This window comes from Triturus cristatus, chromosome 8 (genome assembly GCF_964204655.1).
Source record: "Triturus cristatus chromosome 8, aTriCri1.1, whole genome shotgun sequence".
Classification (NCBI taxonomy): domain Eukaryota; kingdom Metazoa; phylum Chordata; class Amphibia; order Caudata; family Salamandridae; genus Triturus; species Triturus cristatus.
This window is the reverse complement of record NC_140591.1, coordinates 1,630,090,468-1,630,117,909: the sequence shown is the minus strand read 5'-3', so window position 1 is coordinate 1,630,117,909 and position 27,442 is coordinate 1,630,090,468. Positions and strand designations below refer to the sequence as shown.

The following is a 27,442-nucleotide window of genomic DNA, read 5'->3' as shown; positions in this document are numbered from 1 at the left end:
TGTTCCTTCTTCTCACCGGCAACTTTCTTGGTACTGGACCTGGTACCTTTCTTTAGGGCCATCTTCTTCAGATGTCAGGCAGGATGCAGATGCACAACAAGTTCTGGTCACACGTGGACGTGATGCGCAGCAGGACTTCTGTCTGGCTGGCAGTACAACGGGTAGCCGGGTGATGCTGATGACACCTCCTACTCTGTCTTTTGTGCACCTAAAAGCAAATAAGCCAGGAGAAGGACATCAGTGAAATGTTGCATTTGTTGTTGTGGTTCAGCTACTTAGTACTGTACTAGTGCAAACAAAAGATATAGTCTAGCCATTTATTACTTTTTTTTTTAACAAGGGCTATGTTATACTACTGTGTACAGTCACACACTACACTCTCAGGAAGGATAGGAAAGTTAATAATAACCACCAAAATACAAATGTAATGGAAGTGGGGTGGACCCTATTTGCCATTAAATTATTTGAGCATCTCAGCATCCATGGAGCTGCTGCTGGCAAAGGGGGTGGATGGATGGAAGCAGTAAGCCAAATAGCCAATAGGAAAACCATGCAGGCCTATGGCAAAAGCAGGACCCTAATAACTCCCAGTCCAAACACAAAAAAAGGCCACCAACCACATGGACACTCACAAATCACAAACAAGCAGGGGGCCTGGGAAACACCAGGAGCTGACAAAAGGCCCATAAAAGCCAGGTAAAGGATGCATGCTAAAGCACACTGCTCTGCCTTTTTAATGCAACAAAATGGAAATACGAACATTCACAGGCCCCAAAAAGGTCTGCAGGGTGCATGCATTGCACACCAACACACCAGACACATACAACAAAAGCATGTCTTTAAAACAACCAACATCTGAAAGGCCACCCCAAAAAAACACACTTCCCCAACTCAATCCAATGCCCTCCATGCCCTAAATGATGTCTAAAAATTCAACAGACCACACAGAAAACACTTGATTAATAAAGCTGTGGCTACCTGCTCTCCTCTGATCCTAGTGGATGAAAAAGCAGGCCTGTTGGCAGACAAGGCCAGGGAAGCTTGCAGGCCTAGGTTTCAAAATGGCCACCAGCCACATGGCCAGGCCCAACAACATCAGAAAGGCCACCCCAAAAAAACACACTTCCCCAACTCAATCCAATGCCATCCATGCCCTAAATTATGTCTAAATTCAACAGACCACACAGAAAACACTTGATTAATAAAGCTGTGGCTACCTGCCCTGATCCTAGTGGATGAAAAAGCAGGCCTGTTGGCAGACAAGGCCAGGCAAGCTTGCAGGCCTAGGCTTCAAAATGGCCACCAGCCACATAGCCAGGCCCAACAACATCAGAAAGGCCACCCCAAAAAAACATACTCCCCCAACTCAATCCATTGCCATCCATGCCCTAAATGATGTCTAAAAATTCAACAGACCACACAGAAAACACCTGATTAATAAAGCTGTGGCTACCTGCTCTGATCCTAGTGGATGAAAGCAGGCCTGTTGGCAGACAAGGCCAGGCAAGCTTGCAGGCCTAGGATTTAAAATGGCCACCAGCCACATGGCCAGGCCCAACAACATCAGAAAGGCCACCCCAAAAAAACACACTTCCCCAACTCAATCCAATGCCATCCATGCCCTAAATGATGTCTAAATTCAACAGACCACACAGAACACACTTGATTAATAAAGCTGTGGCTACCTGCTCTGATCCTAGTGGATGAAAAAGCAGGCCTGTTGGCAGACAAGGCCAGGCAAGCTTGCAGGCCTAGGCTTCAAAATGGCCACCAGCCACATAGCCAGGCCCAACAACATCAGAAAGGCCACCCCAAAAAAAACACTTCCCCAACTCAATCCAATGCCATCCATGCCCTAAATGATGTCTAACAATTCAACAGACCACACAGAAAACACTTTATTAATAAAGCTGTGGCTACCTGCTCTGATCCTAGTGGATGAAAGCAGGCCTGTTGGCAGACAAGGCCAGGCAAGCTTGCAGGCCTAGGCTTCAAAATGGCCACCAGCCACATGGCCAGGACCAACAACATCAGAAAGCCCACCCCCCAAAAAACACACTTCCCCAACTCAATCTAATGCCATCCATGCCATAAATGATGTCTAAATTCAACAGACCACACAGAAAACACTTGATTAATAAAGCTGTGGCTACCTGCTCTGATCCTAGTGGATGAAAGCAGGCCTGTTGGCAGACAAGGCCAGGAAAGCTTGCAGGCCTAGGCTTCAAAATGGCCACCAGCCACATGGCCAGGCCCAACAACATCAGAAAGCCCACCCCAAAAAAACACACTTCCCCAACTCAATCCAATGCCATCCATGCCCTAAATGATGAAAATGAAATACATTAAAAAAACACCAAAGGAACAGTTGCTTCATCATGCACACACCCATGAGGCCATGCCCATGACTAGCTCGGGCCTACTACTGACTACTACTACCCACAACATTTTAAAAAAAAGGAATGATGATAGTTACCAAAATAAATTGTAGTTACAACAACTGCAATGCCCACAATCAAACAGACACAACAACCACTTACTTGTAAGATATCCAAATCAAAAAATCCTCAAATACAATTGCAATGATGCAGCAGACAAAAAGAGTGATCTTTCCAGCTCAAAATCCAAAGGCAGAATGAGCAGGAGATGGACAAAGCACTGGGAGGAGCCTGCTGGACAGGAACAGGAAGTTGGAGATTCTGTGTCACTTCCTCCCTCTCCCCACCTTTTTAAACAAGCATTTGCAATGCAAATTGGTCTCGCATTTGGGAAAGTTAGAGGTATTGGCATTGTAAATGACAGTGTTTTTTACCTACCAAAGAAATGAAAGAGGAAAGGAAATGGAACAGAAAGCATGTTAGAGAAAGGAGGAAAATGAAGCGTAGATTAAACGAATCTGAGAAAAGGGGACAACTGGGGCGAAAAGAAAATACTGCATGTTGAAAAGTTTAAATAACAAGGATGAAGTAATTCATTATATGAACCTATTACCATGGCTGCCTAGACTAGTGCATATTATGACATGGCGGCCAATGTAATAACCTTCTCCTTAGTACACTGCTGTAAATGTATGCATCATCTAAACTGTTTTTGGCGCATCTGTCTAGATGACTTAGGCACTCTAGGTAAATTTTCAAACAATATTTCTTTACTAATTTGTGGCATTAGAGAAGAGGACCCACCATCTGCAAATCAGTCTTAAAGCTGTCCCAAATTATCTCTTAAGACTGAACAGCTAGCCGGGGGTTAGTGTATTCCAAGTACTGCAAGCAACCTCTGACGCAGACGCCGTTTGAGACAGCAGGCACAGCGTACAACAGAACCAACACGGTAGAGGTACTGAACGGCAGGTAATATGAAGATAAGGGTATTTAAATAAAAAATGTGTTAAGGCATTTATATTCATGAATCATGGTTTGTTGTAAGATATACTCAGCAAAACAGGGAACATTAAGTCATGTTTATTCGAAAAATTCCCATCCCTCTTTGTACAGACCCTCTTCCTAACTATGTTGAGTCAACACTATAATGGCTCTTGACTATTTCTGGCAAATGCATATTATGAATAGGAGACTTACGTGGTTTTTAAACATTACAATTTAAAGCTTTTACTGGCATACTGATTGCTTGTCTACCATGTGTTGCCATATATTTCTTTCTAAATAAAAGCCCTGAAAATTCTCTTTATTGTGCGACTGAAACCTCTTGTAATACTGAAGTATGGGCTGAGGTTGACTTACAAATCTAAGATGCTCTTAAATCATCTATCACTCACAATTTTAAGATAACATACGATGCACATTATTCTCACTATGTAAATGTAATCAATACAAATCCCTATTTTATATTCCGAAATCCAGTTAGTCCTGCGCCCCCTGTAAGCCTATGATTTCGACATCTTTGTATTTATTATTCTAACCGTAAATATGTTCTGTGATGCTGATTTAATAAAAAAATTGTTGACTGCATGTCATAAACAGCTGTCAGTTTCCTCTCAGAGTGAATAAAAGGCATCGGTTTAAAACACAGATACACTAGCGTCTTTTAATGATCACCGATGGCAAATGTTTTTCTTGGTATAAACCAAACTTAAGCTTTGAGCGATTGAAAGCCTACGTCACATGTGATTTCCAAAAGTCAAATGTTGCAGGTAAGAAGTGTGACATACGTGTACATAATATATATATTATGAGAAACGGAAAAAAAAAGGTTATGAATGGAAACCTTAAATTATTCTTAGGCAGTCAGCCACATTCCAGTCCATATTTTTAGCTCAATGTACCACAACAGACAAGGGCCAACGTTATGCACCTCCGCCTTGGCCCTGACCAAATTAGAAGCAGTTCAGCTCGACCTGCTGGCGATGTCGTCTCCAAATAGGAACAAAATCAATCCTAAATTGGCTTCAGCCAGCCTTGTGGCACCTCTTCTGCCACAAAAGGAATAGTGCAAGTCGTGACCCAAACTGAACAAACTGGTTTTGGCATGCTGGGCCTCATCAGGAAGGTGTAGCTAGTAGCTTGAGTCCGAAAGGTCAGCACAAACTACTGTTTTGCAATACTGCCAGGCTCACTGAAGACATAAACTGTAAAGACGAAAACGGATGCAGGAAAGGTGCAGTCAAATTTATATTTATTGTAGACCAACACAGGTTGAAAGAATGGAGAGAACGCAAGGGCGGCGACCGCAGAGGTCGGGCTCCGCTGGCAAATGAAATAATTAACTGTCAGCTGGGTTTTCTAGAAAGCCCAGCTGATTGCAAGGCACGAGAGCAATACAGTGGACAACACACGGAATACAACACAAGCAAACTGCCATACTCTCTGCCAGGGAGCAGGTTGTTTATCATATGCAAATCACCCTACTGCTTATTCTGATAGCGTGTGACAAATACGTTTAAAATTGTGTGATCTCTTTACACAGAGGCTCTTTCGGAAGTCAGCACTGGAAAAAATACATTCATTGTTTTTTGGTGTTCTAAAAGACTGCACATAAAAAACGGAAAGCTGCTTTATTTTTTAGGGTTAAGCTAATTGGTGGCAGCTCTTCAGATGCACAGTGTGCATTGAGTGACTGGGAAGCGCACAGGGCTCATCTTGCTCCCAGAGAGCCACAGCTCGCTTTAGCGGGGAGCCTGCTGTTGTCCCTCTGATGCTGAGCAGTGCCAGAGCCGTCTCAGAGCTGCTCCTACCCTGGACCGCGCTGCTCTTCGTGTTCAGGGGTGAACTTGGAAGCATAGCTCTGCTCTTCACATTTCATATTTACCAGAGCGTTTGATGCTTTGTCGCCGCCAGTCCCCGTCTGCTGAACCTGATGTACCCCCCAAAATGAGTTTTGCCCTTCTAGAGGACCAATTCATTCTAAAAGTTAACACAAGGGCCGAACACTATGAAAAACAAAAACTTTATTGAACCCAGATATGTTATTGAATACCGATATTTAATACATGCATATCGAGCAGCAGGCTAGGGAGACACAATTCGACTGACCACATAGCTTTAATAAAAGCCTTACTAGTGTCCATGTCTGCCGTACTCGCTCTTTTTGTGTTCCCGTTTACCAGAGGAAAAGCACACCGAAGTGGATGCCTGCTTGTGCCCCGGGGGCACCGCAGACTACGTGCTAATACAGGAGCACTGTAGTCGGTCCCTGCTTGTGCCCCCGGGGCACTGTTAACTGCATGCTACAATACAGTAATGCCGAAGAGACGCACTGCCCTGAAAATCGAAAGGCAGGGATTGCGTGTGCATCACTGATTGTTCCACTGCGATACTCCAGGGAGTCAACTGTTAAAACAAACAGCTTTAGTCGGTACAGCAGTTTCTTGCTTTCTGTTAAAACAAGTGTGGTGTTGGGCCCTCAGGCCCGCATGTAGCTAAATGAAGGACACAGGACACAGGGTTACTGGTGCAGTAAACTGGCCACGAGCACGTGCACTCGGGCCCTTTTATTGACGGGGCCACGTCACTCGTGACACCCGTGATGGATGGGTGTGGGGTGCAGTGTGTCCAGCCCTCGAGGGAGTGGCTGGGATTACAGCTTCCTGTTGAAACACTAGAACGTGTCTCGCAGGACACTACATTCCTCCCCAACTTTATTGAAGGACAAAACAAAGAGTCAAGTCCAACCTGTGGGGAAAAACACAGTTGATGAAATACCACAGGGTCCATCAGCTTCTCGAGTCAGGTGGCAGGACGACATCAGACGTTGGCTGGTGGCCTTGGCTTGCAGCAGAACCTTCTCCGCGGGCACTCGTGGTTTAACCTGAGGGACTCAGGGCACGACCGCTGGCTTGGAGACGTCCGCTGACGATGACGGGCCTTGCACGGCTACCTCTTGGCTGACGTCGGTGATGGTCTGTGGTGAGATCTACTAGTTTTTCTTTGGTGGGCGGCGTCATGACCATGGACGGGGTCTAACATGAGAGTTCACGGAGGTGTTGCTGGACCGACTGACCCTGTGGAACGCTTGGCTGTGATCGGTACCTTGTCGGTGGGGCAGTGTCTCTTCTCGCTCTCCCGCCTGGGGAGGCCCGTCGTCGGGGTTGCTGCGGGACTATAGGAAGGCTGCGCTGGAGCCGCTGCTTGTGTGCCATCTGGGGCAGCTGCAGGACCGCCGAGGAGCCGTTGCTTGGTCGCACGCACAACCCTCACGGGTGGATGAGTCTTGGCCAAGACTTGCACTCGCTGCCGCGGTTCCGGTGTAGGCCAGGTTCACAGGAGGTTTTGGGGTTCCCTTTAGTCGGCTGGTGTGGCAACGGTTAAGGACTCCAGTCCATCGGTACTCAGGGAGTGGTGCTTGACGCATGTGCCTATGGCTGGCGTGGGTGACGGTTGCCAGCCATGTGGTGATTCGGAATGACAGGTGTTGGTGATTTGCTGGGAGAGTTCGGATGTCAGGATGGACCTGGGCAGCCACGTGCTTCCGCCTTGCTGATGTTGAGTGTCCATGGCGGCTTAACACGTAGAGTGTGTTGATCCTCTCTTGCCTGGCTTGGGGGCCACTGCCGACTCCATCTTGAGGCGGTGTGAGGACGGACACTCAGGGCAGATCTTCACCCATGGCATCTGCGGACAGGAGCAGGGATGCCCCTTGACTTGGACAGCCGACGCTTGGGGAGTGGCCGTTCACCTGAAGGCGTGTTGTGGAGAGACGTGGTTTGCAACTGCTGCGGCTTACGTTCGGTTCTCCTGTGAGGCAGTGCCCAGGGACGGTGGTCCGCCTTGGTGGCTGTCAGATGTGTCAGGGTGAGCTCTTGGCTTGCTGTGAGTCCCCGGCCTTCTCCTTTTTCCGGTCTATTCAGTCTACCTGTGTCTTCCGGTTTTTCAGGGCGACAGGGCTGTCACTCTTCTTTCTTCGAGGGCGTTGTGCTTGGACCTCGAGGCGGCGCTGTCATGGCGCCGGCTTCTGCCTTCGCTCCGGCGCGCTCCTTGCTTGCTGGGCGACGTGACGTCCAGTCGCGTATCGCTGGCGTTGGAGCGCCTGTTGCTGTGGCGGCCGCCACGTGAAGTGTGCGACTCCTCCCTTGCCTGTCGTGGGTCACCGCCGACTCCATCTTGAGGCTGTGTTGAGGAGGACACTGTGTCACGGACACTGTGACGCTTTCGGGCCGCTGCGGGTGCGACTCCTCTTTTGCCTGTTGTGGGTCACCGCCGACTCCATCTTGAGGCTGTGTTGAGGAGGACCCTGTGTTGCTTTCGGCCCTCTGCGGGGCGGGTGCGACTCCTCTTTTGCCTGTTGTGGGTCACCGCCGACTCCATCTTGAGGCTGTGTTGAGGAGGACCCTGTGTTGCTTTCGGCCCTCTGCGGGGCTTCGCTGGTGCAGTGGGGACATGGTCGCTCTCTGTGCTGCGCTCAGCTGTGTTTCTTTGTGGAGAAGTCTCTCTCCTCCGGGCGCCTGCCCGTGCTGTCGGATTCGCGGGTGTGGTCTTCTGTGCGCTTCGGACCTCGTGCGCTCCGTCTTCGGGTGCTTCTCGCAGGGCTTGCCGTCCTGCTGGGCTTCCCTGTCTTTTGCTTCTTGGCACGTCCCCGTGCCGGGGTAGTTCTAGGCTCTTGGTATCTCCTTGCTGGGTGTGTAGTTCTAGGCCCTTGGTATCTCCTTGCTGGGTGTGAGTTTCACGTGCGTGCATTCATCTGGTATATTGGGCATGCTGCATGGGGACAGAGACACTGTAGGCCTGTCTTGTGCCCTTCTCTTGCAGGGCAGCTGGGTGCGGTCCGTTCTGGCACTGGTTGAGTTTTGCGGCCTCAATGTCTATTGAGAAAGTGTGGCGCCGGGACGTAGGTGTCCCTGTTTTCACCTGTTAATTGAGGTGGGGTTGTATGCTCTCTCCTGTTGGCGCGCCTCATTTCCTCTCCCCGGGCGTTGCGCGCTCAGGCTGTGCTGCTGTGGGCCTTTGGTCACGCCATTCTGACTGGGCTTTACTTGGCGGCGTGGGTTTGGGCCTTTTGCAAGCTCTCTGCGGGGTTAACAGTCTCTCCTTCGTGCTCCTTGTAGCCCCAGGGCTCATGTGGCTGACCTCATTACATAGCTTCCGCTGTAGCTCGTGGGAGGTACTGTGGTAGGGGTCAACAGGTGGAGCTGTCGAGGTGGTTGCTGACACTGCAGGACTCTATACACGGCCGTGTGGGATTATAGTGTGGGGACTTCAGTGTGCCTTACTGTTCCCGTTTGGTTTCTTTATTCTGTGTGCAGTGTTGTGTTACTTCATGCACTGACTTACTGCTCAGGCACTTGGCAGCCGTTTTTTTTTGTTTTACTCGGGGCCTGGTTTGCTTTGGCTGGATTGTGGCTGCAACAATCTCCTTGATTTGGCCCAGCTATTCTTTTGAGAGCTGGCTGTGTCTTCCTTCCGTAACAACCGGCCGGGCTCTCATGTACGTGCTTTATTGTGGAGTACTAGTGATGGCCACTAGGTGGCGGTGCAGCACTTCTGCTTTGCCGGCGTCGGCAGAACTCGTTTTATCGGCGGGCCTTACTGCTCTTTCTCGCAATGTGGGGATGCTGGCCTTGCTGCTGCCCGTACTCGGAGTGATCATTGCAGGTCAGTGCGGCCGGTTCTCACCTTTGGACATGAGCCGTGCAGGGTTGAAGATGCAGGCAGGAGCCCTTTCCGGTGCAGCTCACTTCACTGGCTACTGGGCTGCCACGCTTCTCTCCCTCCATTGCGACCCCTGGCGTTGGGCCCATCCTTCTGCCGGTCAACAGCCCACGCGCCCACCTTCGTACTGCCCGGATTGTACGATGAAGGTAAGGGGGGGTCACTGTAGAGAAGCGCTGGGCAGCTCGCTTTCTCTCTCCTGGTCGCTCGGCGTTGTCGGGGTAACATCAGTGCCGCGTGCTGGCAGTGACGGAGACGCAGCTTCTTGCCAGGGTTCCACCGCAACGCAGATCACACCGGCGCAGGTTTCCTGCCGGTCGATTGCAGCCTCTGCTGTCTCCCTCATTGGTTGTGTGTGTACTTAGCTGGCGGGGAATGGCCTTCTAGCTCCTGCACGCACTGCTTGCTCAGGACGCCGCTTCGGGCCAATGCAGTCGGGCGGTTCCTGGGCGGTCGCCGGTGTCTTGCCGACAGGGCGGGAGCACGGGGCACTCGCCACCCTCCTTTCGGTGCCAGCCGCCCTCCTTTGTCACGGGCTGTGCTGGCGCCTGCTGTGGGGTAACTCCAGTCAGTGGTTGGAGGGCTGCTCAGCGGGGTCGTCGCAACGCCTCCCTGTTTGTGCTGCAGACACAGGGACAGCCAGCGGCGGATCAATGCCTAACGTAGGGGTGGAATGACCACTCTTGGGCGCTGCGCCGTGTGGAGTGCAGGGCTCTTTGCTTGCGACGATGAATGCCGGAGCGTGGCGGCGGCCGCACCGCAGGCAAGGTGGGGAGACTCACGCTTCTCGTGGCATTCCAATGGCAGCTGCGGGGCGCTCGTCCACTCCTCCACTGTTCGGGGCCGGGGCCGCTGTGAGCGGGAGACAGCCACTCTCCGTGCCTTCCTTCTGAAAGACAGATGGCCGCGTGCTGAGCTCGTCCCTCACCACAGGCACGGGCGGCAGACCCTTTCCTCCTCACAGGGACAAGGAGCCATCATGCAGCAGACACGCGGGGTTAGCTACCCGCCTCGTCGCCAATGTGGTGTTGGGCCCTCAGGCCCGCATGTAGCTAAATGAAGGACACAGGACACAGGGTTACTGGTGCAGTAAACTGGCCACGAGCACGTGCACTCGGGCCCTTTTATTGACGGGGCCACGTCACTCGTGACACCCGTGATGGATGGGTGTGGGGTGCAGTGTGTCCAGCCCTCGAGGGAGTGGCTGGGATTACAGCTTCCTGTTGAAACACTAGAACGTGTCTCGCAGGACACTACAACAAGCATTGGCCCTGCAATAGGACTCGGGAAAAGGGAGGGCGCGAGAAGGCAATGTTATTGAATACCGATATTTAATACATGCATATCGAGCTGCAAGCTAGGGAGACACAATTCGACTGACCACATAGCTTAAATAAAAGCCTTACTAGTGTCCATGTCTGCCGTACTCGCTCTTTTCGTGTCCCCGTTTACCAGAAGAAAAGCACACCGAAGTGGATGCCTGCTTGTGCCCCGGGGGCACCGCAGACTACGTGCTAATACAGGAGCACCGTAGTCGGTCCCTGCTTGTGCCCCCGGGGCACTGTAAACTGCATGCTACAATACAGCAATGCCGAAGAGACGCACTGCCCTAAAAATTGAAAGGCAGGGATTGCGTGCGCATCACTGATTGTTCCACTGCGATACTCCAGGGAGTCAACTGTTAAAACAAACAGCTTTAGTCAGTACAGCAGTTTCTTGCTTTCTGTTAAAACAAGCATTGGCCCTGCAATAGGACTCGGGAAAAGGGAGGGCGCGAGAAGGCATCAGACTGCGGGAGGGAGGGGGGAAGGTACAGAAGAAAGTAGTCTGTGGAGTAAAGGGGCCAATAGCCGTGGAAGGACACAATTGAAGACATGTCCATCATAAGGAGGGACTAACACGCCTACAACCAATCTCAAGGCTGCATTTAAGACACAATCCAATGAAAATGATGGGCGGAGAGTGGGTGGAGCTTCCACGAAGCTTCCACACTATAGTGTATACTGCATGTCTCAACGAGACAGCGCAAGCGCTGCCTAGGCGAGACCTAAAAAGGACTCCTTGCACAAAAAAGGACAGCCAAATGTCAATCTGAGGAGTTGTTTTCATCCAAAATCATCATTTGCAGAAGGTTTCATGCTGCTAGAGCTGATATTCTTCTCCAAATTGAAAATTTGACATGTTCGAGTTCTCGAGCTTCACAATACTTCCGCCGGATGTCGATGGCGTGTCCAAAATGACTTGATCGCGTTCTCTCGCTCCCTGTCGCGTTGGATATGACGTGTTCGGGGTCTCTTTCTCCTTTTCGCGTTCGATTAGACGTGCCCGCGTCCTCACTCTCTCGCTCGCGGTGGAGAATGACGTATTCGAGATCTCAATCTTCTCATACTTGCGCGGTGCATGATCGCGAGAAGAATGACGTGATCGCGCAACAAATGACGTGATCGCGCGACAAGTGACAATAATGCGAGTGCGAACTGTTGCGAGACAGCGCAAAATGGCTACCAACAATCCAATATCTCGTGGAGAACGCGACCGGGTCGGGAAAACTTGTCAGCGAGTGCGGGGATTAAGGTAAGGCGATCGCGCGCATGCGAGAATTTATTTATTTACAGCGCGAGCAAGAAACAAATTACCGCTAAGCTGCGTTTTGCGGAAATTTTGACATTTTCGCGCTTTCCACGGAACGCGAAAATGCCAAATTATCGCAATTTCCGCGAACGGAACGGCATTTTGGCCTAGGCCTAGACCAAACCCATATACTAAAATAGTGGAATGTGAAGCAAGTACCAAAACATGACTAGAACCCAAGGATGGAGGACCCCAGGGGAAACACAGAATCACCCAAGGTGAGTAGCCAGGGACCCCAAGGTGCAGAGTGGTTACACCGGGTCAAACGTCCATAATATAACACAGAGTAAGTTGCGGTCGGAGTTTAACAGTTCTAAGACGCATCCCGAAGGACCCGGAAGGAACCACTTGGATCAAGAAAAGTTGGAAAGCCACCCCACCCGTGGATAACCCAGGAACTAGGATACCTACACCAGGGAGCCCAGGTGCATAGGGATGAGATGGTTTTGAAACTGCTCGTAGACACCAATGGAGGTTCGTGGAAATTCAGCAGCCACAGCGTCTCATGGACCAGGCCAGTGGAACCAGACATGGAACCCAGATGAGAAGAACCTGAAAGCAGAGTAGACAGAGTCCTAACCACCTGGGGGTGACCAGGAGGCACAGGATCACAATCCAGCCCTTGTCTTTGTTTCTGGCTGTAGCATGGTGAGGTTGAAGAAGCAGCTGTAGAGCGCAGGCGACGATGCAGGAGCACAAGAGCCTTCCACAAGCTGTTGCACGCCTGTCACCGAGTGCAGAAGGGTCAGTGGCCAGCAGGACCACCAACAAACCTTGGCAGATGCAAGCAACGGACTGAAGGTGAAGATGCTGTGTTGCGGACCTGCAAGATCTGATGGACTAACCCAGGAAGGGTAAGCCAGGGCCGGCCTCAGCACACAGGAAAGCCAGCAGTAATTGATGGAGCACCCTCAAGGACCCTACAGCACCAGGCACTGGGAGTCACAGGGAAGCCACAGCAACAAACAGGATATGAAGGCTCACGATGTAGACAGGACTTTATTCTTGGAGCTGTGCGATGCTTGAGGATGGGGATTCTTGGAGCTTGAATATCTTTTGTGAAGAAAGCCAAAATGCCCTGTTAACGGCAAACAGTTGTGGTGCACAGGAAGGCAGGTCACGTCGGCTCGAGAGGGATTACAATCACCCCAGTTGCAGGGAAGACTTGTCAGCCTCTGGAGAACCAACAATCCACCACCTGTGTTGCAGAGCTGGGCGATGTCAGTGGGACAACAGAATAAGCAAACTGGTTGTCCTCGTAGAGATGCCTGCGGATTCAGGGAAGTGACTCCTTCACTTCAAGGGAGATTCATTCTGGCTTGGATGCAGGCTGAATCATTGGTGAATCAGAGGATGCATGGCCACAGAGTTGCAGAACTTGAAGAAGCACAGGGACAACAATGAAGCAGGAATCTTCCCACCGAAGCAGCCTTGTCTTTGGTCCTGGCGCAAAGAACAGCTGAGTTTCAGTGTCCACTAGCAGAAGAGTCTTTGAACAGTCTTCAGACGAGTGGTAGTCGGATTTTGAAGTTGTTGTCGGGACAAATCTATTGACCAGTTACCCTCAGGGGAGCTCTTAAGTAACCCTCAGAAGGGGAAGGACCTCTTCTGTTGTGACTCGCCTATCAGTGGGGGTCAGGGACACTACTCAGCTGGCCTAGCAAGTCAGATGCTCCCAATGGGCAAGATTCAACATGGCAGAATCTAGTGACCACCTGGAGGGGCTCTGGGCACCTCCCTAGGGAGGAGCTGGGCAGAGGGATGGACACTCCCCTATCCTCTATGTAGTTGTGTGCCAGAGCTGGAGCCAAGGACTCCTGAACTGGGCAAAACCGGTATATGCAAGGACGGCACCAAATGTGTCCTTCAATGCAATTGGATGGTGCTCGGAAGCGCCCCCACCCTGCCTAATACTAAAGGAGAGGTGGTCACACCTCTCCTTTACAGGAAATCCTTTGTTCACCTTCCCCAGCCCGAGTGAAGCTCATCAGCAGGGGGGCAGAGCTAGGGTTGTCAGCACTACAGGCTGGCAGTCTAACACTACAAGGTTACACAGGTAGGTTTAGGGAGCACGTAAGGAGCCCCCCAGTACATGGTATCATGTAACTAACACTGGAATCGGTGTAGTTGCATGATTCCAACATGTTTGATACCAAAACTGATCAAGTTTGAGGCAGCCATTATGTAGTTGGAAATCTTGACTTGCTAGTGTCCACGAGATACCTTATAATGGCAGTCCCACACTTATAAACCCCAGAGAATGGAGTTTGTGGTTTGTAGGGGTACCTCTGCTCATGGAGGGGTACCCAGATACTTAGAACCATGCATCTGCCCATGGACTGAAGGGCCTACCTTAGAGGTGACTTATAGGTTAAAAGTGCAGTGACCGGGATATAAGGGAAACTTTATATCCAAAGTGAAAGGTGCAAGCACCATTTAATGAAGACTGCAACGGCAGCTCATCAGAAAAAGTTTGCATTGGCTCCCATGGGTGGATTAATACATGCTGCAGGCCATAGGAGACCCCTGGTTTACCAATGCCTTGGGTTCATCAGTACCATATACTAGGGACTTACAGTGGTACCCCAGTATGCCAATTGTGAGGTGTGCAAAGTACTTACCATGAAATTTAGAGAACAGAGCACTGCCACTGAGGCCCTGGTTGGCAGGATTCCAGTGAAGTACAGTCAAACACACTGACACCAGGCAAAAAGTGGGGTTATCTATGCCAGAAAAATCCTACTTTCCTACTGTGGTCAGACTGTATGATATCTTTTGTTTTATTCAAGTAAAACTTTAGTACTCTTTTAATATCTAAAGAATGTAAGGCACTCTACACTGGGGTGAAAGGGTTAGGAAAGAATGTTAGAAGCGAAATAGTTTGATTAAAGTGAAAGCTGCAAACCAACTTTGGAAAAAAACTAGGATGAATCCTCATGACTACCCTATTAAAATGAAAATCTGTATAAGATTCTTTAGCACACAAAGACTGAATCTCATTGACCCTACGTGTTGAAGTAATAGCAACTAGAAAAGCCACTTTCTACATAAGATGTTTTAAGAGGATTTGTAAATTGGTTTGAAAGTAGGATCCATTAGCTTTGACAGAACCACGTTAAAATACCATGGGGGAAAATTTGATCAAAAAGGAGGGAATATCTTTTTTAGCCCTTCTTAAAACTCTTTGACTACTGGCATCTGAAAGATAGAGGTCTGCTTAGGAGACTTTATGGAAGCTGTAACTGCTGCGAGATGTTCCTTTATGGAGTAAAATTGCAGACCAGATTTTGCTAAATGGATGAGGTAAGGTAGAATTACATCTTCTTAACCCAAAATTGGATGAAGATTATGGGCACACCACAAATAAAATCTTTTCCGTTAGAAGGCTTAGGATTTTCTGGTGGATTGTCTTTTGGATTCTTTGAAAATGTTCATACATTCCTACGATAGACCTAAATGTCCATATTGGAGGAATTCAGGAGCCATGCTGTCAAGCTCAGCGAGGGAAGGATGGTATGGAAGATCTGCCCGCCAAACTTGTACAGGAGATCCTCTCTGCATGGCAACCTCCTGTGTGGTCTCTCCGATTTTTGAAGTCCGTGAACCAACACTGGTGAGCCATTCCGGTGCTATAAGAATCACTCTGGTCCTGGAACTGTAGTTTGTTGATCACTGTTGGAATCAGCTGAGGTGGCGGAAACACGTAAAGAAATTTCCCAAGACAAATTATCAAAAGGGCATTCCCCTTCGACCCTGGTTGAGAAAACCTGGTTGCGTAGACGGGGGGTATTTTTTGTTGTCTGCTTCTGCAATTAAGCCGATTTGTGGATGCCCCCATTCTTGAAAGGTGTCTTGCATGACTTTGTCATTTAGAATCTAGTCGGATTTTCATGGAAATTGCGACTGAGAGAATCATGTGAATTTTCTGGACTCCTGGCAGGTGAAAGCTGATATTGTCATGTTCCTGAATATGAGCTATTTCAAATAGCCAGCGCTTCCAGGGACAGGGGACGAGGATGAGTTGCTCCTTACTTGTGCAAGAAATACATGGTGGTTGGGCGGGCTCACGCCAGGGTCGGACGGACTCCCTATAGAATTTTACAAGACTTATGTGCAGCAATTGCCCCCCATATTGAAAGAGATTTTTTACGAAGCGAGGGAAGAATGTTATCTCCCACGAACAATGAGAGAGGCACAGATAGTCTCCCTACTAATACCTGACAAGTCCCCACTCCACTGCGAGTCTTACCGGCCCCTCTTACTGTTAAACTGCAACACAAAGATTCTAGCCAAGGTACTATCTAATCGTCTCAACCTCCTGATGGAGCGGCTGGTTCTGCATGAATCAGGCTGGGTTCATCCTGAACCGTGCAACATCGCACAACCTTAGAACACTATTAGCAGTCCTGGAGGACATAGACCCTAACTGCTTGGCAGTGGCGGTGTTCCTTGATGCCACCAAGCCATTTGACTCGGTTGAGTGGGACTATCTGCTTGGCCCTTTAGGGTAGATGGGAATGCCCCAAGCTGTTATACTAGCTGCCGCTCACCTCTGTACTGTAAAATGGAGCCCGATCCAACAATTTCGTCATCTCCAGAGGTATGAGACAGGGCTGCCCCCTGTCTCCTATTTTGTTTGCCTTAGCGACAGAGCCCTTAGCCGCAAAGATCCGGCAGCATCACAAAGAACGGGCATTAGTATACCCCTCTCGACAGCTGTTAATCTTGCTCTATGCAGACGATATTACATTATACATTAAAAAGCCCCAAGAAAATCTTAACCCTATTTCACGAGAAATAACCAAATTTGGTGCCATTTCTGGGATACAGATCAACTGGGCCAAGTCTGCGATCTTTCCCTTAACGGATTTGACTATACCACATCAACTAGATTACCCCTTGGTATGAAGAGCGATGAAGTTAAATATCTCGGAATACGCATAACCAGGGATAAAGACACTCTCATGCTCAACAATTATGGGACTACGATAGACAAAGTAACGTATACCTTTACTCGGTGGCTGAATCTGCCTCTCTCGATGGCAGGGAGGATCTCGCTGGTTAAGATGGTCCTTTTACCAAAATTTCTATACCTATTTATTAATATTCCATATAATCCTGGGAGATTTTCTTTAAAACACTAAAAACACAAATCACCCGACTTATTTGGGGAGGGAGACAGGCACGTCTAAGTCTTACCACATTGACATTACCTTATAGCCAGGGGGGGTTTGATGTCCCCAATTTTGAATTTTATTGGTATTGCGCCCAAGCGCACTTTGCTGTCTACTGGTTTCACCCGCCTCCATTTATGCCACACTTGGCTGTGGAAGATGGCTATATGTCCCCTGTCCCTCCCTCGGGATACCTATTCAAAGCAGGAGGGGATTGTGAGCGTGTTCCGTCCACGGTCGACTGCACTCATACAGCTTGGCTAAAGATTGCTGCTCGACTAGAAGCCCCAATGATGTATTCCCCTAGAATGCCCTTGATACGTCATCCCTTATTACAGCTCACTTATGAAGGGATTTGTAGGCGAATGTTAGACAGTCTCAAATACACTACTTGGGGGGACCTCTATATAGGAGGCAACTTTCGCTCCAGGGAGCAATTCTTTGGCACGCACAACCCCACCAGCATGGATCTATTCAGGTATAAAAGACTCCGGCAGAGTGTGAAGGCTATCACTCCATCATTCCCTTCGGAGCCGTCTACCTTACCACCGTTACATGCGCTTTTGCAACCCAGACCTCCCAAACACGTCATCTCACTGCTTTACAAACACACGCAAAGCGCTACATCGCCCCACACTCCACTCGCTCGGGCGGAATGGGACAGGGATCTAGTGGTACCCCTCACAGATGAGCAGTGGGAATTCAGTTGCAAACAGACAAAAAGACTTACGGCTAGCAGTCAGCTGCGACTTATTCATTATAAATTCCTACACAGGTTATACTATACTCTCGCTAAACTCCACAAATTCAAATTACGGGAGGATGATCGATGTATAAGATGTGGGAATGAGGGAGCAGACTTTTTTCATTTAGCATGGCAGTGCCAACCAATATTGGGCTATTGGTCGCATATTTTTTTTTGCATTGTACTTGTAATTTCACCAGACAGTACAGTTTGATGCAACTTGAGACTATAAATACTGCAACACCATAAATCTAGGATGTACAATGTGGAATTACAATAAAGGTTTTTGGAAACTTAAAAAAAAAAAAAATACATGGTGGTTGGGTTGTAGGTTTGGACAAGGAGTGAGTGTAGGAAAGTAGGATCTGGTTTCATGGCCACCCTCACTTTTTGCTGGTATCACTATGTTTTCTGACTAGTTTGACCGGGATCCTGCTAATCGTTACCCCAGTTTCTGTGCTTTGTCCCTAAATTGGACATGATGAGTACTTAGATACACTCCAGATTGGCTACTGGAGTACCCTTGTAAGTCCCTAGAATATGGTACCAAGGTACCCGGGACATAGATACTTCAGGGATCTCCCATTGGCTGAAGCATGTATTAAGCCACCCATGAGAGACCACTAAAATTGTGGCTGCAGGCCTGCCATTGCAGCCTGTGTAAGCCTGTACTAGCACCACTTACGACAGACATAGGTTTCGCTATATCTGAGGTCACTACACTTTAAACCTACAAGTCACCCCTAAGTCAGGCCTTTCAATCCTGAAGGCAGGGTGCTGGGTTCTAAGTGTGAGGGTGCCTCTGCATGAGCATGGCCTCCCTACAACCTTCGGAGTCCATTCTCCTGGGTTGTAAGTGCATCAGCCATTATAACATATAGAGTGACAATGCATCATTACGCGATGACCATCTCTAAACTGGTTGTAATGAACCCTGTCAAGTTTGGTATCAAACATGTTGGAATCATATCACCCACACTGTAAACGGTGTGGGTGGTATAATTCCATGCACTGTAAATCTCCTCCAGGAGGCCCTCAGTGCTCCTGGTACCAGTCTTCCAGAACCGAACTTCAAGCTAGGGATGCTGCTGACCAGAGACATGATTATGTCCTCCTGCTGCTGAGCAAAGCTGGAGCAGGGGAATGAAGAACAAAAAATATCCTGTAACAGGGAGGTGTGACCACCTCCCAGACAGGGTTTAGTGTACTGGAGCAGGGTGGGGGAACTTGCCAGCATCACTGACACTGCTTGAAGGGCAGATTTGGTGCCCTCATTGCATAGTGCAGTTCAAACCTATTCAGAGAGCCGTTGGCTCCCGCTCAGGCGTGAAACTGGACAAAGGACATGGGAGTATCCTCCCCACTGTCCAGTCCCTCCTCTGGGAGGGAGCCCTGTACTGTCCCAACCATTTCCCAAGTGCACTTAAGGGGTTACCTGTAGGTGGGTTTCTAGATTCCTCGTGGGACAAGATTCAGATCATACACCACTTTAACTTTGACCGTCGGGACACTCTGGACTTCACTGGACTTCGCTTTGGTAACTGAGACTGCAACAGGGAAGATTCCTGCTGCTCCTGGTGTCATCGTCCTGCTGGTCTTCTGCAAAGTCTGTGCCCATGCTCCATACCGGTTCTTCAACAGGCCTGTGGACATCCAAGACACCTGAAGGAATCTCCCTTGGAGTGAAGGAGTCACTAACCTGCATCTGCAGGCAACGCAACACAGCTGACTCCGAAAGGCTCAGCTACACAGGTGGTGATTCTGCAACTCTCTTGAGGCCTGCACTGCCTTCATACCAAGTTTAAGGCCAGAATCCCTCTTTGGAAACGCTGGAACAGAACCCCTATGCACTGCCCCTTTTTCTTGTTCAGCGTTGTTTGCCGCTGCCAAGGCTTGTTGGTGCCCCTGCCGGACTCTGACCCCTGGGCTCTCGACATCCGACGTGGGACAGCTCATGGATGACTCCTGGTCATCTACAACGTTGCCTGGTCCACACAGCTGCAACTTCAAGGGCATCCTCAACCTCTCCTGCATCTCCGGTAACTGTGGGCATTTGTTTTCCGTGCCTCCTGGTCACTCCTGGGTGGCATAGACTCTGTCCCCTGTGCTTGCAGGTACCTCTCATGTTGATTTTACTTTTGAGTTCCACTGGACTCCTCGGTCTTCTTCTCCAGTGGCATCTATCCTGAAGTCCTCCCTTGTGGTCTACCCCGGTTTACGATGTCACTTGACACCTTTGCACCCGGCTTCCCTGGTGTAAGTATCCTGGTTCCTGGGGTATGCATAGGTGGTGTGACTCTCCAACCTTCCATCTTCCACAGGGTTTCATCAGAGTCTACTGGGAAGGGTCCTTTTTCTTTAAAATTGCAACCGCAACTTACCTATTGACTAACATTAAGCACGCGGTCATGTTCCCACTCTGCACACAACCTCAGTGGGGTTCCTAGATACTCACCTAGAGAGGTTCCTTGGGTGCCCGGCTCTTCTATGTCTTCTGGGTCCATTCTTGACTTGAGTCACGGTTCGCATTCCACTATTTTAGTATATGGTTTGGTCTCCCACTGGAGACCACTGTGTTACGTGTTCTATTGCCTAAGTACTGTGTGTATTGTGTTTATGTCTCCGGGTATGAGAAAATATATGGAGTTTGCAGTACTCCAATAACTTTTGCCGTCACAGTGCCCTTTTTTGTTATTTCGAATGTAGAGTCTACCTGAGGACCAAAAAGGGGTTCCTTGTTAAAGGGTATGTTTAATACAGCCTGCTGGATCTCAGGTTTAAACCCACAGATTGTGAGCCAGGCATGATGCCTAAGTAACATACTCGTCTTCACTCCCCTTGCTGCAGTGTCTGCAGCATCTAATGCGTGCCGTATGGAGGTGTTTGTGATAATTATTCCCTTTGAAGCTGTTAACCACATTTGATGTTCCTCTGGCAGATACTGGGATAGTTCTTCCATTTAATCCCAGTGGGCATGGTCGTAGCGTGCTAGGAGAGCTTGCGAGTTGCCAATATACCACTGGTTGGCAGCCTGAGCTGAATCTGTTTTTCCTGCAAAGGCTATTCTTTTGCTGTCCTTGTCTGGAGGTGGGCTGCCCCCAGTGGCTTGAGAGTTGGCTCTCTTGCGTGCTGTGGTGGCAACTAGGGAGTTTGGCGGTACCTGTCCTTTAATGAATATAGGGTCAGATGGTGCAGGGTTTATATTTCTTATCTACCCTAGGTGTTCGACACTAGCCCTAATAGGGTCTTTAAATAAGTCATTGGTATGCCTATGCATACCATTTAACATGGGTAGGTACTGGGTAGCCCCATGTGTTGTGGGCAGTGTGTTGAAGAGGAAGTTATCCTCTAAGAGTTCTTTATGAAGCTCTACATTATGAAAAGCAGCAGCCGTAGCTATTACCTCCTGATATGAGGGAGCATCTTCAGGGAGAGAAGGATATGCAGTATAAAGGTCAGGGTCTGTGTCAGCATGGAGATCGATTTTATAGGTATCCCAGGGATCGTCTCCTTGTGTCTCCTCATACGCACAAGAATCTGAATGTGGTGAACCCTGTGGGGAAATGTCTACTGAAATGAAATGAAATGTGGCATTTATAAAGCGCGAACTGTCACTCCCAAAGGAGCCTCCTGGCTCTCCTGCGTGAGGTGGTGGTGAAGGAAAATCTGGTAATGGTGGAGGTGGTGGAGGTGGAGTTGGTAAGGGACTTGGAAAGGGTGGAGGGCTAGTGGCCTAGCCCATAGTCTTTCCTTTTAGGAGGGACTGACACGTTCAAAGCTTCCTGAAAGGTAACCTTCCTTTTAGGTGGTAGAGGAGAGGAGAGGAGAAGAAGCTTTGTCAAGAATTTGTCCAGTCTCAACCTGGATGTGTATTCTCTTCTGGTGGGTGCTCAAAGTTTCCTGTAGCTTGTGCAGGATTGGTTCCACCTGTGGATCTTTTGTGGATATGGAGCTGGGCTTTGAGGTCTTCAACTCTTAACCTTTTAGCTTCAAGGTGGAAGGTGCACTCAGCATCGAGGTGAATGAGGTTGACTGCTGGCTCTGCACCAAAGGTTGAGACGGTGCTGAATGCCGGTCTTGGTCTGAAGAAGTAGAAGCTAAGGATTCTGACTTTGAATGTGCTTTCGGCGCCAACCCTGAGGGCGGGACATCCGCAGTGTTTTTTTGGTGCGGACCATAGCTAGATAGCACTGTTGGACCAGGGACCTCGGATTCTGAGACCAGAAGCGCCGAATGGTCAGCTTGGCCTGGAGGCTAGAGGCAGGGGGTGCAGTACTCACAGGCTGAGCTGGTGTAATGTCCTCCATTTCCAAGTCAACCTCAAGTTCGGAGTTGACTTTTGTTGACGGAGAAGGCCTCCTCCTCCTTTATTAATAGCTGCTCCTGGGCATGCGCCTCACCCAATTGTCAGAAGTGTCATCTGCGGCCTCTGTAGGACATCTCGAGGTGACTTGCTCTACAATACCGAAAGGTCTTTTGGGATCGAAAAGACTTGCATGCATTGTAGTCCACTTTCTTGTCCTCGGAAGACAAGCACAAGTTGCAGAACGACTGCTGGTTAATTATGGGGTACTTCACTTGGCAGCGCGGGCAGTATCTAAAAGGCGTGCTTTCCATCACCAGTTGGGCATTACTGAGTACTGAGTTTGAGTTCGAGGGTAAGCCCCAAAAGGCGGGGCCCCTAACAGGATATGGTCGAGCGGGACCATACCGGCAAGGTTTTTCATTGATGCGCAGATGGAAAGAACGCAAATGGACTGGGTGTGGAATCGATTGAACAGTAACAGAGTCAAATATGGAGCAAAGGCACATAAGTCAGAACCCGGTGGCGGAGAGAATACAATCTAACAAAGGAGTCGATGCCCCTGCACATTACAACAGAGAGGAGGAGTCACTCTACCTCATGAATCTAAAGACTTTTTTCGAAGTAAAACAACTTGCACAACTTCGGACCCAAAACTAGTTAGCAGGTGCCTGCGGAGCACGAGTATCTACAGCCATACATGCCTCGAACATTTGGGGGAATTTTATCAAGGGCCATTTCGCTGCTTTTTTGGCTTTAAAAGCCAAAAAAGCGGCGAAAATTACATCGCCCTATTTACTAGGCGGCGCTAACATGCATTAGAGCATGTTAGCAGCCGGATTCCTAACGCCTCGCCTCGCCTCGCATCTCCAATGAGATGCAAAGTAGGCGTTCTCAGAGGCAAAGTAGGCGTTTCCATTCAAATGCAACATGGAAGAGGGGCCACCACAACAGCGCCGTATTTACAAGGCGCCCCTGGACTTGAGGAGCGATATAAAAACTCCCGCTAACCGCGGATATCGCCGATAATGTATGTCTGAAAAATTCCCGACTTAGCCATGTGCATAAAGGGAGGTGGATTATAAGGTTGCATCCACTTCTCCCTATTTACAACATTCCCTTCAGCGCAGGTCTCACATCGCTGGTTTTCATGCGATATTAACGGAAATTGCCGTATATCGCCGGATTTCACATCGCCTGTTGGCAAATCGTTGTAAATACGCTGCTAACATGGCGATGTGATCTGGCGATAATGAGAAACGCGCTAGACGCGTTGAGCGATATTTATCGCTCGTTGTTGATAATATGCCCTGTAGTTTTGCTATCATTCTCCAGAGATGCAAAGCAAAGCTGACATTCTGTCACCAACTAATGTGTTTCCTTGCTCAAAATGTGCTCAGTGCAAACAGGTTTGGGGTACTGCAACCACCTGCCCCAAAGAATAAAAGGTAAGTCATGTATCCTGATGCCTGCAAAAAGATTGACTTCAGAAAATCAACAACTATCATAATATTAATGTAAGTACGTAAGGTTGAATTTAGATTTACTATTTTTAAACCATCAACTTGACAAGATATATATTTGCAAGGAATAGAGTTAGGAATAGTAAATCTATACCTACTTACATATACATAATTTGAAGAAATATTTGTGTTTGATGATCTGCAGTCTTTATTTTTGTAGGTCGAATTTGGTGACAACCATATTCTGAGTTACAGACTTGAAGATAAGGTGTTCCTTACCTGTGCCCATAGGATTTCTGCCAGCTCCCTTCGGTTCTGAACGACGGCCCAGATAAGAAGGCAGCTGATAAGACATTTTGATGGGGCCTGTCCAGTCATGTTGTGTGCGCTCTAATTTAGAGGGAAAAAAACATTAAAAGTTCAAGTTAGACCATAGGTTTGTGGGGCAGAATATGAAGATTCTTACTCTTCCCTCTCTAATTGGTGAGCCAAGTTAAAATAAATTATAAAATAATATCGATGCATTAAACGTCTAAGGAGATTGAATTCAGCACATCAGAAACTCTACTATAAACTAGTGCATGCAGTGTCCACATCCCTAATGAAGGTAGCAAGGCAGGGCATGCTTTCCCAATGGAGTCTCCTTTCTTTTTCCATACTGATAGAAAAAGCAGAACCTAAGGAGACCTAATAATTTCCAGAGTTTGAGAGAGACGTTTTTTAGTGGAAGAGTTAAATCTGGAGGCATATATTAATTCTCCGTACACCACTGGTTCAACAGAGAAGGGTGTCCAGAAGGCACTTGTCAAGAGTTTCCATTGAACATATAAATATAATGATAAATTAAGAGGATTCGAAAAGTTAGTTTTATTATTCATTTCATCATTTCAAGACTGCATTCTTCACTTTCAGCCAACTCATGTTTCATGACTAACATGTCATATTGTCAGGGCTCTTGATTAATTTTCAAACCTTATTGAACAAGTTACTTACCTTTGGTATCACATTATCTGGTAGACATTCTATCTAGATGAAGATTCCTTACCTTGAATTTCCCAGAAGTCAGGCTGGATCAGGAAACTTTTGCTGAGCAATATCTGTTGCACGCGCCGTTGGCTGGTACTGTGTTGTTGTTATGAAAACAATAAAAAATGTTTCACAAAAAAAATCTGTTGCACGCGCCGTTGGGTGGCTACATTCGGCTCCGCGTGACGTTGGTGGCATCGGTACCGTGGGTTATGACGTTGGGGCCAGCTATATAGGCACCACACAGCCGTGCGGACATCAGTATTGTTCGTTTTTCCACACCAGAAGCAAAGAGCCACGAAGTAACTGACGTAGTCATGTGCAAAACCAAGGCCCTGAAAGGGTGGTAACCCTAGCCCTACAACATTAGTCCGCAAAGTCGGGAGGCATGGGTGGAGCTGTAAGGAATCTGCAGCTAGATATAGTCTCTACCAGATAATGCGTTACCGATGGTAAGTAACTTGTTCATCTGATAGAGACTTCTAACATGTAGATTTCTTACCTTTGAATTAGATACCCAAGCCATAGTATCCCAGCGGTGGGTGCGGACAAATATCTTAAACTAGAAATTTCTGCAGGACAGAGCAGGCAAAAAGCCCATCTCTGCAGACCTGACCGCCCAGGCAATACTGCTTTGCAAACATGCGCAACAATGCCGTGGGCTGCGGACCAATACTTTAAACTAGAAAGTCCTGCAGGACCGAGCGGGAAAATTGGCCGCCTCAGCGGAACTGACCCTCCAGGCACTAGTGTTTTGCAAATGTGTGCAATGATGCCCACGTTGCCGCCTGACAGATGTCTTGGACTGGGACACCCCGGGCCAAGGCCGTAGTTGCGGCCTTTCCCCTGGTGGAATAGGCCCTTAATTCCTGAGGTGGCTGCTTCTCTGCCAGGGTATAGTAGATCTTAATGCAGAGTGCAGAGGATGACCCAGCGAGAAATAGTCCTTTTCTGCACTGCCCTTCCTTTCTCACATCCCACGTTTACCACAAGAGTTGGTCGTCCACCTGAAACTCTTTTGTGCAATCAAGGTAGAACGACAACACTCTTTTTGGGTCCAGTCTGTGGAAATGCTCCTCTTCCTTAGAACGATGCGGAGTAGCAAAGAAGGTGGGCAATGTGATGGATTGACCCAGATGGAAGTGGGTCACAACTTTTGGCAAAAAGCAAGCTCGGGTGCGAAGCACCACTTTGTCTGAAAAGGACTATAAATAGGGAGGTGAGTAAGATAACGCCTGCAAATCCCTCTGGCCTGATGTAATCACTACTAAAAAGGCTGTTTTGATGGTCAGCAGCCGGAGGGGACTATTACGTAAGGGCTCAAAGGTAGCACACATCAGGTAGGTGAGGACCAAATTAAGGTCCCACTGTGCCATAACAAAGGGCAGGGGTGGAAAGACGTGAGCTAGTCCTTTCAGAAATGTATGTACAAAAGGCTAGTCTGGCAGCCTAAGAAAGGCAGACAGAGCAGAGAGGTAACCCTTGACAATTCCCAAAGCAGAGCCCTGCTGGGCAAGGGTTAAAATGAATAGAAGGACAGTAGAAAGAGAAGCGGAAAAAGGGTCAATAGACCTTTCTGTACAATATAATACACATGTCTGCCAACAGCAGGTGTATACCATATTAGTGAAGGGTTGCCTGGCCGCCAGAATAACATTAATGACTTCGGAAGGAAGGTTAAAAGCTATCAACTGCCGTCGCTTGATCTGTACGCATGGAGGCGCTGAGTTGACAGGATCAGGTGGAGGACCCTCCTCTGTTGCTGCGACAGAAGATCTTCACAAAGGGGCAGCCTGATCAGAGGATCCGCAGCCTCACCCCTGGTGGAATTGGCCCTTAATTCCTGAGGGGGCTGCTTCTTAGCCAGGGCATAGCAGATTTTAATGCAGAGAACGACCCCGCGAGAGATGGTCTTCTTCTGTACTGCTCTTCCCTTCTTAGCTCCCACGTACTTCACAAAGAGTTGGTCGTCCACCCGAACTCTTTTGTGCGGTCAAGGTCGGTGGAGATGCTCCTCTTCCTTAGAGGGATGCGGGGGAGCAAAGAAGGAGGGCAATGTGATCGACTGACCCAGATGGCATGGGGTCATAACTTTCAGCAAATAGGAAGCCCAGGTGCGGAGCACCACTATGTCTGGAAAGGACATTAGATAGGGAGGCGAGCAAGATAACGCCTGCAACTCACTCACCCTCCGGGCTGATGTAATCCCCACTAAGAAGCTGTTTTGATGGCCAACAGCAGAGAGGACAATTGTGTAGATGCTCAAATGGAGCACAAGTCTAGTAGGTGAGGACCACATTGCTGGAGAGAGGTTACCCCAGGAGGTTGATCAAAAGAGCACAGAAAAGGGCTTGGTATTGTCTTCTCACACCCAAACAGAAGGGAGATAGAACCATTTAAAGGATGATATGTGTCACCACTTTTTCAACGCAGAGCAATGCCATCAAGAAGGTTATCAACAGACACTGGGGTTTATTTTCGGATGATATAGAACAAGACAACCCACCGAAGCAAAGAGAGTAAAGGACCACATTGTGTGTTCTTTCCTAGAACCACCGGCGGTGCCCTCTATTCAATCCATGTGAAATTTACCACCTACACTTGGATATTTCATGTGCGGGCAGTGCAAGGCATGCCAAACAACTATACAAACCAAACAGTTGACCTATAAACACCATGTAATTGACTTGAAATCCTTCACGAATTGCAACACTAGCAATGTGATCTATGGAATTTTGTGTCCCTGCGGTCTTTCCTGTGTGGGAGAAACACAACAGAAAATCAAAGCACGCATTCTCCAACACTGTAGTTGCATTAGATGTGGTGTACAAGGTGCGCCCTTGGTAGAACACTTCAGAGCGGCAGACCACAGCCCTGATGAACTCCAGTGGATTGTACTCGAGAAGGCCTCTCAAGGCCCCAGAGGGGGCGACATTGGGACGATACTGAACTTAAGGGAATGCAAATAGATGTCCCTTCTGGACTCCATACAGAATGGT

The 27,442-nt window shown here is 48.6% G+C and overlaps 1 protein-coding gene across 1 annotated transcript in view; it reads right to left on the bottom strand.

Moving 5' to 3' along the window:
- LOC146808461 (transient receptor potential cation channel subfamily M member 2-like) overlaps nt 1-27,442 on the bottom strand; it is a 3,976,112-nt gene that overhangs the window by 3,015,721 nt on the left and 932,949 nt on the right. Inside the window, exon 14 of the mRNA XM_085623954.1 lies at nt 23,697-23,807. Within this exon, the coding sequence (XP_085480080.1) occupies nt 23,697-23,807 (111 nt within the window). The remainder of the gene's footprint in view (nt 1-23,696; nt 23,808-27,442) is intronic.